General features: G+C 39.2%; 1 protein-coding gene across 1 annotated transcript in view; it reads left to right on the forward strand.

The window, feature by feature from the left end:
• The window catches only part of LOC124613505 (proton-coupled amino acid transporter-like protein CG1139), a 79,705-nt gene extending 71,966 nt beyond the window's left edge, over positions 1-7,739 (forward strand). The window contains exons 6-7 of the mRNA XM_047142214.1: positions 5,083-5,258; positions 6,566-7,739. Coding sequence (XP_046998170.1) covers positions 5,083-5,258; positions 6,566-6,813 — 424 coding nt within the window. The 3' untranslated portion in view covers positions 6,814-7,739. The remainder of the gene's footprint in view (positions 1-5,082; positions 5,259-6,565) is intronic.
• Positions 7,740-15,076: the final 7,337 nt, after the last annotated feature.

The following is a 15,076-nucleotide window of genomic DNA, read 5'->3' on the forward strand; positions in this document are numbered from 1 at the left end:
ATATGTTGACAATATGAATCTTTTGCACTAATTTCCATATTCATGTGCTTTTTACCATAATAGGATGAAAGAAATCCTATTTTGTAAGACCCTGTATTGTGACATTACTGTGTAGTGTAATAGGTACACTGGTAATGAAAGATCCAATGTCATCTCTGAAGTCTGTGTCAATGGTTCAATGAAATGCCTGATATTGTAATCTAAATGAGAGCAATTTGAAGACTTAAAATATTATGCAGCAAGTGTGAACAGTGCCTATCATAATAATGATTCTGTTTAAATAATTTATTATTTGCAGGTCATTTTATTTATATTGTGTTGAGAATCTAACTGAAATACAACATTTTAGTGAGAGAGATCCTATTTTGTATTCTCAGTTTTTCAATGTTTTTATTGATATGTTGATATCCAGTTTATGCCGACACACTTTTTTTATTGCTAGAGGGAAATTAATTACAATGTCACTTCATTTTCATTTAACTGTTTTTTTTTTTAAGGTTCCAAAATTTAAAGAGTACAGTTTCACTAAAAAAAGTAAAATTATATAACACTGCAATAAAAACAATCAAGTCAAAATTTAAATTATCAAAAAAATGGGTTCATTAGGATTTAGATCTCACAAAACAATAGAACTGTAATATTAAATCATTATGGATAGAACTATGAAAGAGAAACATTTGTGACTGTCATTGTTTTGTTTCTAGTGGTTTCTCATCCACTGTAAATGTCTCCAGTTTCAATACTACACACCTCAAACATTGGCTTGCTATTAATTTATGAAGAAATGTTATGCACATGCCAGTGCTTCATTCAGAAAGAATTGTGGCATTAGTTTCAGAATGCAATGATGATGGTCCTCTCTCATCTACATCTGTAAACCTGTTCCACTTTACTTGTCCTGTAAACAAATTAAATGATATAAAATATAAAATAAAAATAGTTAGCTGAAATTACAATCCACAGCAGTCCCCTGCTTTGAGATGTACTTCAAAATGTCTCCAATTACGCACCGTAAAAGCCATTGCCTATGCAAAGAGCAATGAGAATACAAGCAGTATTTTGTTCCCATGGTCAATATATTTAGGAGAAAAATGGGTTCCAATACAGCAGTAAGTTAGCTGCACATCAGAGATCAATCAGTATTTTCTGAAGACACTGGTCAGGACCTGACAAAATAACTGAAAGGATATGGCCAAGTTGCCAAATAGAGCATATCAAATGATACAATCTGTATGGCAAATGTGCACTTTTACTTTGATGGGGCAGCCAGGCAGTGGTTTGAGAATGATGAAGAGAAACTCAGTAGCTGGGATAAATTCCATATGTGACATAGATGACAAAATCTTACACTTGATCAAAAGTCAAAGAAGACATGTGCCAAGCTCATCTTGTAAAGGATTTTCCAACAAAAGAGGAATTCATGAAATGGTGCCAGCACACCAAGGAAACGTAACAGAAGAGAGTCCCACAAAAGGTCCCTATGGCAGTCGTGGAAGACCACCATGATCTTGCCACTCTCTACACTTGGATGTGACAGAAACAATAGATCTCTCATACCAGCTGATTGTGCCAGAAGAGAGAACTTGGACAACTTGGACATATGCCACAGTCATCAGTTGACAACCCAGCTTCTGAGTAATGCAGAGACAACCATGTCCTATGTCAAATATTACGTCCTGCAGAACAGACATTTGGAAGACAGAGGACAACATGCTGAACCGTTCCCGCTGTAGGTACCCTGGATATGGTTTATGCAACTGCAGTGAGAGAAAATGTGTTTTTGATGACTACTACACTGCCAGATGCCAACCATCACAAGAGTTTTATTCATGGCCATCAACTGGATACTACTATAGTTGATGGGGGTAAGGGGGGGGGGGGGGGATGACGTCCTGGGCAACACATCCACCAACAAGCTGTAGCCACTCCCCGTCACCATACAAAGGTACCAGTTGCTTGCCTTTCCATTGTATTCAGGAAAACTAAGTGAGGTGACAATCAATGGAGGTAAGGCTGCCACAGATGAAAATTCTCCATGGATGACAGTCAACAAGATGTCAGGAAATAATTGTTATTGGTATCATCTCATCATAGACATTGATGATGACCAATGTCTCCAGGCACTAGTCAACTAAGTGGCTTCATTACCTGTAATGTCAAAAGCTTATCATATCCAGGTAAAAAAGACAATGTCCTGTGATAGGAAAGTGATTGTGCTGAAAGTCACAAATGTGAAATATGTCCAACTAACACAAACATGTATTGGAGGAACAGTTATCAGTGACAGAACATAACCCTTCAATTTTGTCATTTCATCAGAATCTAGTCATGATATTATTTTCAGACGGACACCATTGGACCTTCAGAGAGCCCTTTTTCCTCTCCTTCTGGTCTTTGTGAAGGAGGATGAGATGGCATTTCTGCATTGACTACTGATACCTCAACAAAGTCTCAAAAAACAAAAAAATGTCTACCTATTGCCATGTATTCATGACACATTACTGCTTGACTGCCTGACAAACGTGTTGACTTGTGTTCAAACTGTAAACCTTTGCCTCAATCCAAAAAAGTACTTCTTTGAGACCCACGAAAGAAACATTTTGGTACACTTAGTGAACGGTGACAAAATCCAGAGAAAATAATATCAGCCACAAGAAGATGTCAGATTTTTCTGGGACAAGTTACCAGAAAGATATTTCATTGTGCTTAGGGAGGTGCTATCATCATCTCCCATCCTACCATTGTATGACAACTATACCAAAACAGAACTTCACCCTGGCACTAGTGGTTATGTGGTACCAACTAATAAACCTTCTGTAAGAGGAACTATGTTTCAACAGGGTAGATATGGTTGCTCACTATCCCAGCTCAATAAATGCCAGCTATCCTGAAGTTTTTCCATGATTCTCCGACATCTGGTTACCTGGGATTCATGAAGACCCTAGACAGGATCAGACACAGATACATCTGACCAGGTGTCTACCAATCCATTAGACACTAGGTGAGCCACTGTAAGTAATGTCAGTGATAGGAGCATGTGCCACAGTTACTTCTAGGGCATCTGGTATCAATTCCTTCTGCAACTGCACTATTACATTAAATTGGAATCCACCTCTTGGGGAGGTTATTCAAGTCAACAAACAAGACTTCCTGGATAATGGTCTGCACTGACGAGCTCACCTGTGACGCTGTCACAAAAGCTGTGGTGATTGTTGAAGCTCCAGATTTCTTTTGACATCATTTTGGGGCACAGAGCACCCGTTGTGATGATACTTCGTCATGGAAATGTGTTCCATTGAGACTAGTACCAGATATAATTTCACATTACGTCACTACACACGGAATAGCTGCCTACCACTGAAACTTTACCTGTGATTACTTGAACCTTTGGCAACTGGGCTATGCATGGCTCTGTTTAAGTATAATGTCTCAATGGAATCATAGAATTACATGTGCCGTCATGCCCAGCAGGTAACATGCTGAAAATAGTAACCTGATGCTGTGATCCTGTAGTCAAATAGTCTATGCATAGGCTAGAATTATGAACTGATAAGATAAACCCATAATAAATAAAAGATAAATGAATAATTAATAAAACTGGTTCTATTATAACATATAAAATAGATACAGTCAACACTCAAGAATTCTGTTTATTCAAATAAGCCACATCAAATAATGGAAAGTGGTGTTACAGTTACCATTTATAAAATGGCCAGGAAGATAACCTCATGAAAATGCAATGAAATTGTGTTAATTGTAGTGTCCCACCCCTAGGACAAGAGTGTGCCCTGAACCTCTGTATGCTCCTTCACCCTCTTTGACAAGGCTGTTGGCAGAATGAGGTGACTTCTTGTGGTGGAAGCCTTTGGTTCCTGATGCTGATTATTAATGAGAATCTTAGCTTCAGCAATTACAAAACCCGATAGACAAAAACATGTCTGACTGAGAGCGTTCAGGACATTAAATGACAGAATGTAGATACATGTGTTAAAGGTACAAAACATTATCCTCCTGAGAGACAGGAAGAGCGTGCTGATTACTAAGGGAACAATGGGGAAGTGCACCTCAATTGTCACATCTGAAAAAGAATGGCAACAATACTTCAGTGGACCATAGACTAGTAAGAACGAAAATCCAGATGTAGGTAACACAGCAGATGTGAATATTTATGTAGGCCACATAATAGTTGGATTAAATACAACTTCATCAGCACTAAGGAAGACAAAAACGTTGTGATGTGAAGATCTATAAATTATGAATAGTTTAGGCATGCATAAAAAACAGAAAGATTTATAAATCATTTAAACTGTTGTTGGAAATAAGGACCTAGGCCACAATAATAGTATATGGTAACAGCTCATCCTATATTTGGAAAATGAGATGAAAATAAATTGCAAATTGCAGGGGTGCAAGCTTGCAATGTACAGCATATGAAACAGATACAAGGATATTACAGAGAATAGTTGGTGTAAATGCAGATGTGATTCACAAAGGCAGAAATGCACAAATTGTTTTTCTACCATAACTTAATTAACAGAAAAACATTAAAAATTTGCAATGCAATGTTTTATTGACTTTGAAAAATCATTTGGCAAAATATTAAAGCCAAATTACTTAAGGTCATCTGGGAAAAGCGTCTTCTTCAGCATTTACTAATTTGTAAAATGTGTAGTTCAGAACGTATGTTAAAAATTTAAACAGACTTATACATGCTGAAATGATAAAAGAACTTATACTAGAGTGCCCTCTGTCATCCACTACGTTTAATTCACATATTAATGATGCTGTCGTTAAGAAAACACACAAGGCAGTGAAAGAGCAGTGCAACTGCTCACTTATGTGATTCTGATACTTTTCAGAGCTCCAAAATGTATGTGCTACCAGTAAAAATAATTCAGTATGAGCAATAACAGTGTATTTTCATATTTAGTTGAAACCAGTATCTTGACATACTAACCATGTATGACACACATTTTTATGGCCATGGGAAAGGGCAGAGGCGCAGTTCTAGAAATATTACTGCTTTACTTTATATTTGTAATGGCATTAATACAAATCATACATTTTTTTTCTCTGTTGCAGACTTGCACAAGCTGTGAAGATAATGCTGGCTGTCTCCATTTTTATATCACACAGCCTACAAAATTATGTTAACATTGACATCTTATGGAACAGTTATTTGAGTGAGAAGTTTGAGAAACATCCTCATAAGATTATATTTGAGTATATTGTTCGTATTAGTCTTGTCACTATTACATGTGAGTTTTGTATATACATAGCAAAAAGTAAACTTAGAGCTTAGTGCCATACGGTTAAGATACATAAAGATTAAGTGATACAGTAGGTGAGTTGAATAAATGAATAAACTCTTCATCAGTAAATTACGGTTACCTGTAGTTTCAGTAAATCACTTCACTTACTAGTCAGGATGGTTTACTTAAATGCATAGGCTTCTGCACCCAGAGTCAGTTAACGTAGGAATTGTAGGTAGTGGGGAGGGGGCATGGTAGTTATGACGATAAATAATCACTCGCACTCCCATCACTTACTATGAATACTTTTATCCTCGCAGCATGTATGCAATGCATGTAGCATAGAGTGCGTGCTACAGAGAACTGATCTGGCAGCAATACAATTGTTCTTGCTGTGGTAGGGCAGTGATACTATTGGGGGGTAGAGCCAGTGGTTCTATGTCCCCACAGAGTTTTCTGTGTACGGTATGATGTCTTTCCTCATTTTCTTGCCCTTGTTCCTTATCTTCATGGGGTCAGCATTTTAACCTGTACTTGAACATGTGAGTGGTAGAGAATAGCCTGATACCCTTGCTATCAACAACCATCCCCCCCCCCCCCTCTTTGACCCCTTCTGCAAGACAAAATTTGTGGGCATGCCCTCTCAGTCTGCATCTACAGTGTGAGAACGCTTTAAAATTGTTTGGAAATCATGTAACTGAAGTAGGACTTGGACACCAGCTCACCCAGTTGGATGCAGTAACCTGCCTTAAAGCCAGATCCAGGCTGGCTGGCAACCCATCCCTCATCATTAACCCACCAGGGGGATTCAATCCAAATCATGGAAGTTGGCTGCTAACAAGCATGGCTATCCAGATGGGCCAGTAAGGTAATATGTTATAAGATAAAATAACTGTCACTGAATAAGACCAAGGTTTTGATCGCATTTGCAATGGACTTCCTCTGGGAGTGCTAGTACAGTTTTTCAGAGTCTGTGGGCTGCACAGTACACCATGACCCAGAGGAATTATACTGCAGACATGGCTGAAATGTCAATTTATTCATTGACAGTTAGTTTACAATATCAAAAGCTAATGTACTCAGAAAAATTATGTCAGGATGGTTCCTTCAAAAAAGATAACAGATGTCATCCTCCTGTGTCTGAACTAATGCCCAACCACAGATGACGATATTGCCATATTATTTATTGCCCATTGCTTGCATTTTCACTCCCTATGTTGATGATTTTACCTACTATTTATAAGCTAGTTTAGCTTGATATTATTTAATTATTTACTAAAAATGCTTGGTTATAAAATTTTTGTTTTTTGTAGTCCTGTTGGCAGCTGCTGTTCCAAATCTGGAGCTGTTTATATCTCTGTTTGGATCCCTCTGTCTGTCAGCTATTGGAATTGCTTTCCCAGCAATAATACAAAGCTGCATCATCTGGAAGAGCAGAAGTGGAAAACTTAAATTTGTCTTGAGAAATATGAAGAACATCTTTCTGGTCTCATTTGCTTCTTTGGGTCTTGTTGTTGGGACATATATATCGATATCTGATATTACCAAAAAATTTAGTTAAGTAGATGCAACACCAGATCTTATAAAGTCAGTGATATTACTAATGCCAAGTTGTAAAGCTAGAAAGAGTTAGCAACAGTGGCTATTACCAGTTAGATAAACCTTGTGTGCTTTTTACTTAGTGATCAGAAGAATGGATGGGAGGGACAAAATTGATACTAATTACTACTTAATTAAGCAACATAATAGACTTCTACTGGAATACTATCTCACATGCTTGTCCTTTAGACCTAAGATTTTTTTGTCTGTTCAGTGACAAAATATTTTTACTAAAGTGATACAATTTTCAGATGTCGTCAATGTGAAGTTTTGAGACATATATCAAAACTCTCAATCAAAAATATGTACTGTGAAGTACATGTGAGAAAGCATTCATTACGAAGTCACTTGAAAATAAATCTATCATTCCTGTAGGCAAATAAAATTGAAAATGCTTGCTGTTGCAAAAGAGATCCTGATCAAGTAAGCTGTCAACGGAAATAAGCAACTGCTTCTTAGTATAAATATACAGTGAACCTTGACAGTTCAAAATGAATCTCTTCGGTTGTTAGATGAGCAGTATTGGTTAGTTAAGATGGTCCTGAAATTAATTAAAAGTAAACTGAGATGTTTTGTATTTATGCATTCTTCCAGATTAGAACAAACCGGTTCTAGTTGCAATGTCTTGTGACTCTCATGTATTAAAGTTAGTACTATGACGAAGAAACAAGGAAAACATTTTCAGCATATAGATCCACTCTCTCTGCTAACAATACACAAAATGTAATGAATAGACAATGAATGGAATGCATGGAGAGGTAACTGGAAAATTTTTATGTTGTCCTTACACAAAATACAACATTAAGAGACAGATGAATTTTATAAAAGTACCTATCTAAAGATATATCTGTTCACGTTGTAAATTGTGTGTGCTTTTTTATTCTTGAACATGACAAATTTTACACAACTATTAATGTGCAATGATCCTGTTGCCATTAAAGAGTTACTGATGTGCATTTTATACTTTACTGCATGTCTAATAAATGATACATGCTGTTCCTAATTTTAAAAAATCGTATTTGTAATGATCTTATTTAATGTTAAATACCAATATCAATTTTCAGTTTTAGCAGAATGAATACTAAATAGTTCATTAAAACTGCTAATAATAAACTGTGGTGTTAATTTTTCATCTCATGTTAGTGATGCCATCGTTAACTGTTCAATATTTTGACTGATAACTTACCTGTTTCATATTTCTCTAAGTAAACATGTTCAGATGTACAACCCTTAGCTTGCCTATATTTTTGATGTGCAGGATCTTTACCTCATTTGCCAAAACATAGTTAGTGTTTTAGAAACGGATAGATAAGTGGCCCTGTCTAAGAAATTGTGCATAGAAATGATATATATATAATATAAATAGCCCTATTTTCGTGTTTGGGTTCAGTTTTGAAAGTTCCTGAGAGCATTAACAGGGTCGAAGTAATTTGACGAGTTGACCTGATAACCAGTAATGCCAATCTGCAATTGTTATCAGTAACAGAATATTTGACATTGATCTTTATGTTGGTGCACATATCATTATAATGTAAATGATGTATCAGAATGTTAGAGAACTAGAAAGCAAAGTTGCTGTACTACTTTTCTGTTTACACAATGTACATTGAAAAAGAAAGGTGTGTTACATTTGGTTTGTATCCTGTAAATATAGAAATCCAAAAGCTAAATGGAAGAATCTGCATTGAAAGCCTATTTCTTAGGATAAATAAAGAGAAAAGAAGAATTGTCATATGTTTGAAAATAATGAAGTTCAGTACTTTCTGCTTAGAGTAACAGCTTGAAACCTATGTATAATAACTGTTGCCACTGAAGGTCATTTACAATAATTGCATTACAGAGGTCACCAATGGGAAGTTTTCATGTTGTTGTTGTTGTGGTCTTCAGTCCTGAGACTGGTTTGATGGACCTCTCCATGCTACTCTATCCTGTGCAAGCCTCTTCATCTCCCAGTACCTACTGCAGCCTACATCGTTCTGAATCTGCTTAGTTTATTCCTCTTTTGGTCTCCCTCTATGATTTTTACCCTCCACACTGCCCTCCAGTACTAAATTGGTGTCCCTTGATGCCTCAGAATGTGTCCTACCAACCGATCCCTTCTTCTAGTCAAGTTGTGCCACAAACTCCTCTTCTCCCCAATTCTATTCAATACCTCCTTATTAGTTATGTGATCTACCCATATAACCTTCAGCATTCTTCTGTAACACTACATTTCAAAAGCTTCTATTCTCTTCTTGTCTAAACTATTTATTGTCCATGTTTCACTTCCATACATGGCTACACTCCATACAAATACTTTCAAAAATGACTTCCTAACACTTAAATCTATACTCGATGTTAACATATTCCTCTTCTTCAGAAACGCTTTCCTTGCAATTGCCAGTCTACATTTTATATCTTCTCTACTTCAACCATCATCAGTTATTTTGCTCACCAAATAGCAAAACTCCTTTACTACTTTACATGTCTCATTTCCTAATATAATTCCCTCAGCATCGCCTGAGTTAACTCGACTACATTCCATTATCCTCTTTTTGCTTTTGTTGATGTTAATCTTATATCCTCCTTTCAAGACACTGTCCATTCTGTCCAACTGCTCTTCCAAGTCCTTTGCTGTCTCTGAAAGAATTACAATGTCATCGGCGAACCTTAAGGTTTTTATTTCTTCTCCATGGATTTTAATACCTACTCCGAATTTTTCTTTTGTTTCCTTCACTGCTCGCTCAGTATACAGATTGAATAAGATCAGGGATAGGCTACAACCCTGTCTCACTCCCCTCCCATCCACTGCTTCCCTTTCATGTCCCTCAACTCTTATAACTGCCATCTGGTTTCTGTACAAATTGTAAATAGCCTTTCGCTCCCTGTATTTTACCCCTGCCACCTTCAGATTTTGACAGAGTGTATTCCAGTCAACATTGCCAAAAGCTTTCTCTAAGTCTACAAATGCTAGAAATGTAGGTTTGCCTTTCCTTAATCTTTCTTCTAAGATAAGTCATAGGGTCAGTATTGCCTCCCGTGTTTCAACATTTCTATGGAATCCAAACTGATCTTCCCCGAGGTCAGCTTCTACCAGTTTTCCCATTCGACTGTAAAGAATTCGCGTTAGTAATTTGCAGCTGTGACTTATTAAACTGATAGTTCGGCAATTTTCACATCTGTCAACACCTGCTTTCTTTGGGATTGGAATTATTATATTCTTCTTGAAGTCTGAGGGTATTTCGCCTGTCTCATACATTTTGCTCACCAGATGGTAGAGTTTTGTCAGGACTGGCTCTCCCAAGGCTGTCAGTAGTTGTAATGGAATGTTGTCTTTCTTCATGCAATATCATATCTCCCATTTCATCTTCATCTACGTCCTCTTCCATTTCCATAATATTGTCCTCAAGAACATTTCCCCTGTATAGACCCTGTATATACTCCTTCCACCTTTCTGCTTTCCCTTCTTTGCTTAGAACTGGGTTTCCATCTGAGCTCTTGATATTCATGCAAGTGGTTCTCTTTTCTCCAAAGGTCTCTTTAATTTTCCTGTTGGCAGTATCTATCTTACCCCTCATGAGATAAGCCTCTACATCCTTACATTTGTCCTCTAGCCATGCCTGCTTAGCCATTTTGCACTTCCTGTCAATCTCATTTTTGAGACGTTTGTATTCCTTTTTGCCTGCTTCACTTTCGGCATTTTTGTATTTTCTCCTTTCATCAATTAAATTCAGTATCTCTTCTGTTATCCAAAGATTTCTACTTGCCCTCGTCTTTTTACCTACTTGATCCTCTGCTGCCATCACTATTTCATTCCTCAAAGCTACCCATTCTTCTTCTACTGTATTTCTTTCCCCCCGTTTCTGTTAATTGTTCCATTATGCTCTCCCTGAAACTCTGTACAACCCCTGGTTCTTTCAGTTTATCCAGGTCCCATCTCCTCAAATTCATGCCTTTTTGCAGTTTCTTCAGATTTAATCTACAGTTCATAACCAATAGATTGTGGTCAGAGTCCACATCTGCCCCTGGAAATGTCTTACACTTTAAAACCTGGTTCCTAAATCTCTGTCTTACCATTATGTAATCTATCTGATACCTTCTAGTATCTCCAGGCTTCTTCCATGTACACAACCTCCTTTCATGATTCTTGAACCAAGTGTTAGCTATGATTAAGTTATGCTCTATGCAAAATTCTACCATGTGGCTTCCTCTTTCATTTCTTACCCCCAATCCATATTCGCCTACTATATTTCCTTCTCTTCCTTTTCCTATTATCGAATTCCAGTCACCCATGACTATTAAATTTCTGTCTCCCTTTGCTATCTGAATAATATCTTTTATCTCATCATACATTTCTTCAATTTCTTCATCATCTGCAGAGCTAGTTGGCATATAAACTTGTTCTACTGTAGTAGGTGTGGGCTTCAAGTCCATCTTGGCCACAATAATGCGTTCACTATGCTGTTTGTAGTAGCTTACACACAGTCCTATTTTCCTATTCATTATTAAACCTACTCCTGTATTACCCCCATTTGATTTTGTATTTATAACCCTGTATTCACCTGACCAAAAGTCGTGTTCCTCCTGTCACTGAACTTCACTAATTCCCACTATATCTAAGTTTAATCTATCCATTTCCCTTTTTAAATTTTCTAACCTACCTGCCTGATTAAGGGATCTGACATTCTACGCTCCGATCCGTAGAACACCAGTTTTCTTTCTTCTGATAAGGACATCCTCTTGAGTAGTCCCCCCCAGAGATGCTGCCTGCCCTCAGGAAAAATTACGGCTGTAGTTTCCCCTTGCTTTCAGCCGTTTGTGGTACCTGCACAGCAAAGCCATTTTGGTTAGTGTTACAAGGCCAGATCAGTCAGTCATGCAGACTGTTGCCCCTGCAACTACTGAAAAGTCTGCTGCCCCTCTTCAGGAACCACACGTTTGTCTGGCCTCTCAACAGATACCCCTCCATTATGGTTGCACCTATGGCAAGGTTCATGGTTCATGGGGGGGGGACTGAGTATAGAGTACTGTGCAATTTTGAATATTGCAGTTATGCAAGTCGGCATTTGCCTGAAAATCTGCAAGGTCGGCCTTAACATATAAAACACATTTGCATATATATATAAGGAAGGTATTGTTAGAACTTTAAGCTTGTTGAATAAGGGTCTGCATTGTGTCTGTGGATGACTGTGTGTTATTATTTCGCTAGCCCTCTTCTGTAACAGAAAGATTTGTTTTAGACGGCAAGTGGAGGAACCCCAAAATATTATTCCGTATGTTACAAGAGACTGAAAATAGCCAAAATATGCCATCCTGGCACCCTCTGCAGTACAAACATTTGCAATAATTCTAAGAGCAAAACAGGCTGAGTTAATTTTCTGCACGAGTTTCATTACATGATCATTAAAATTAAGACTTTCATCTACATGAATCCCCAGCAATTTTGTTGATGCCACTCTGTCTATGGCCTTGTCACCTAACAACAGATCATGATTTACAATTTGACATATTTTCCCAAACTGCATATAATTTTTCTATTTACATTTAATGTCAACTGGTTTGCATTGAACCAAGTGTAGACATTCTTTATTACCTGATCAGTAGTTGTTTGCAACATTTGCTTTGGTGCATCTGTTATCACACTAGTGTCATCTGCTCCATCTGAGGTGTGAAAATCATTTATGTAGACAAAGAACAATAAGGGACCTAGAATACTGCCTTGCAGCAATCCTATTTCCATTTTTTTTGCATTTTCTCTGAGACTGCAGATGTGTGTGCAAAGTGTGTTTATGTTTGTGTGTGCAAAGTGTGTTTATGTGAGTGTGTGTGTGTGTGTGTGTGTGTGTGTGTGTGTGTGTTTACTGCTGACAAAGGCCTTAATGGGCACATTAGTCTTTGCAGATGCAGCACTCAGTCAGAATTTTGTTTTACACATGCACACGGCCACAGTTGTTCCTTACTTGCATCAGGTTGGTGCAATTGGATTCTTGTGTCCAAGGCAGTCTTGGCAGAATTGTATATCTTCCTCACTTGTCAGTTTACAGCCAGCAATGCTGTACCACCCATTGCCAGCCAAGCCATATCCTACCAGACTGTTCAAATAAAAGCCCCACTGAATGAGTGTTCAGTATTTTTTACCCACAACTCCCAAATGATCAGGCTACAGAAACCTTTGCCTGGTTCACCATGTGTTCGCTGTGTTTAGATCTCAAGCAGGACTTATCAAGGCAACAATACAAATGCTTAAATATGTATTGAAACAGCTGAATATCCCCTTATATTAACATATAATAAACAAATCATTTTAAATTTTGAGAAAACTCTTTTGCATCCCAACAAGTTATTCATGGTACCAATTGATTAAATAAACAGTTAATTTTAGCTTTCACATCTGCACAAATACCCACCAAACAAAATTAACCTAATCCCATCCACTGATTTCCATTATTCTAAGTCTGAGCAGACCAAAAAGTTTTTTTGGTATTGGATACACCAGTCTGTAGGCATTGGGATGAGGGCACTCAGCTGCTTAAAATGGCCCATGGAACAGTTCAAATATATATATTTTTTTGATTTCCCCATCAATTTCACTGGATTTCTCTTTAGTTCTGACTAAGACTCTCTGTCCCCTTTTAAATTTAACTGTCCTATATTTTCCATCATGTCTCTTCTTCATTTTAGAACCATTCTTTAGAAAATGTTGATCAACTTGCCTGGTTAAAAGGTTAGCTGAAGGGAACTCATTATTCTCTGCTGTCAGACTGCCACATTTTCTCCCTATCATCACTTCATATGGAGAGAAACCAGTGGCACTATTTTTAACTGTATTCGAATGATCTTCAAATATTCTCACATACCCCACCCAAGTAGTGTATCTTTCGCTGCAGTAGGTCCTGCACCACCTATCCAGTTCCTGCGTGTACCTCTCAGCAGGATTGCTTACTGGTATGTACCTAATGCCTGCCCTTTCAACAAATTTGTCCCACACTTTGGAAGTACACTCCTGGAAATTGAAATAAGAACACCTTGAATTCATTGTCCCAGGAAGGGGAAACTTTATTGACACATTCCTGGGGTCAGATACATCACATGATCACACTGACAGAACCACAGGCACATAGACACAGGCAACAGAGCATGCACAATGTCGGCACTAGTACAGTGTATATTCACCTTTCGCAGCAATGCAGGCTGCTATTCTCCCATGGAGACGATCATAGAGATGCTGGATGTAGTCCTGTGGAACGGCTTGCCATGCCATTTCCACCTGGCGCCTCAGTTGGACCAGCGTTCGTGCTGGACGTGCAGACCGCGTGAGATGGAACAGCAAGTTCCCTTGCCAGTCTAGGAATGGTAGAACGATGGGTTCGATGACGGTTTGGGTGTACCGTGCACTATTCAGTGTCCCCTCGACGATCACCAGTGGTGTACGGCCAGTGTAGGAGATCGCTCCCCACACCATGATGCCGGGTGTTGGCCCTGTGTGCCTCGGTCGTATGCAGTCCTGATTGTGGCGCACACCTGCACGGCGCCAAACACGCATACGACCATCATTGGCACCAAGGCAGAAGCCACTCTCATCGCTGAAGACGACACGTCTCCATTCGTCCCTCCATTCACGCCTGTCGCGACACCACTGGAGGCGGGCTGCACGATGTTGGGGCGTGAGGGGAAGATGGCCTAACGGTGTGCGGGACCGTAGCCCAGCTTCATGGAGGTGGTTGCGAATGGTCCTCGCCGATACCCCAGGAGCAACAGTGTCCCTAATTTGCTGGGAAGTGGCGGTGCGGTCCCCTACGGCACTGCGTAGGATCCTACGGTCTTGGCGTGCATCCGTGCGTCGCTGTGGTCCGGTCCCAGGTTGACGGGCACGTGCACCTTCCGCTGACCACTGGCAACAACATCGATGTACTGTGGAGACCTCACGCCCCACGTGTTGAGCAATTCGGCGGTACGTCCACCCGGCCTCCCGCATGCCCACTATACGCCCTCGCTCAAAGTCCGTCAACTGCACATACGGTTCACGTCCACGCTGTCGCGGCATGCTACCAGTGTTAAAGACTGCGATGGAGCTCCGTATCCCACGGCAAACTGGCTGACACTGACGGCAGCGGTGCACAAATGCTGCGCAGCTAGCGCCATTCGGCGGCCAACACCGCGGTTCCTGGTGTGTCCGCTGTGCCGTGCGTGTGATCATTGCTTGTACAGCCCTCTCGCAGTGTCCGGAGCAAGTATGGTGGGTCTGA

This window comes from Schistocerca americana, chromosome 4 (genome assembly GCF_021461395.2).
Source record: "Schistocerca americana isolate TAMUIC-IGC-003095 chromosome 4, iqSchAmer2.1, whole genome shotgun sequence".
NCBI classification, from domain to species: Eukaryota; Metazoa; Arthropoda; class Insecta; order Orthoptera; family Acrididae; genus Schistocerca; species Schistocerca americana.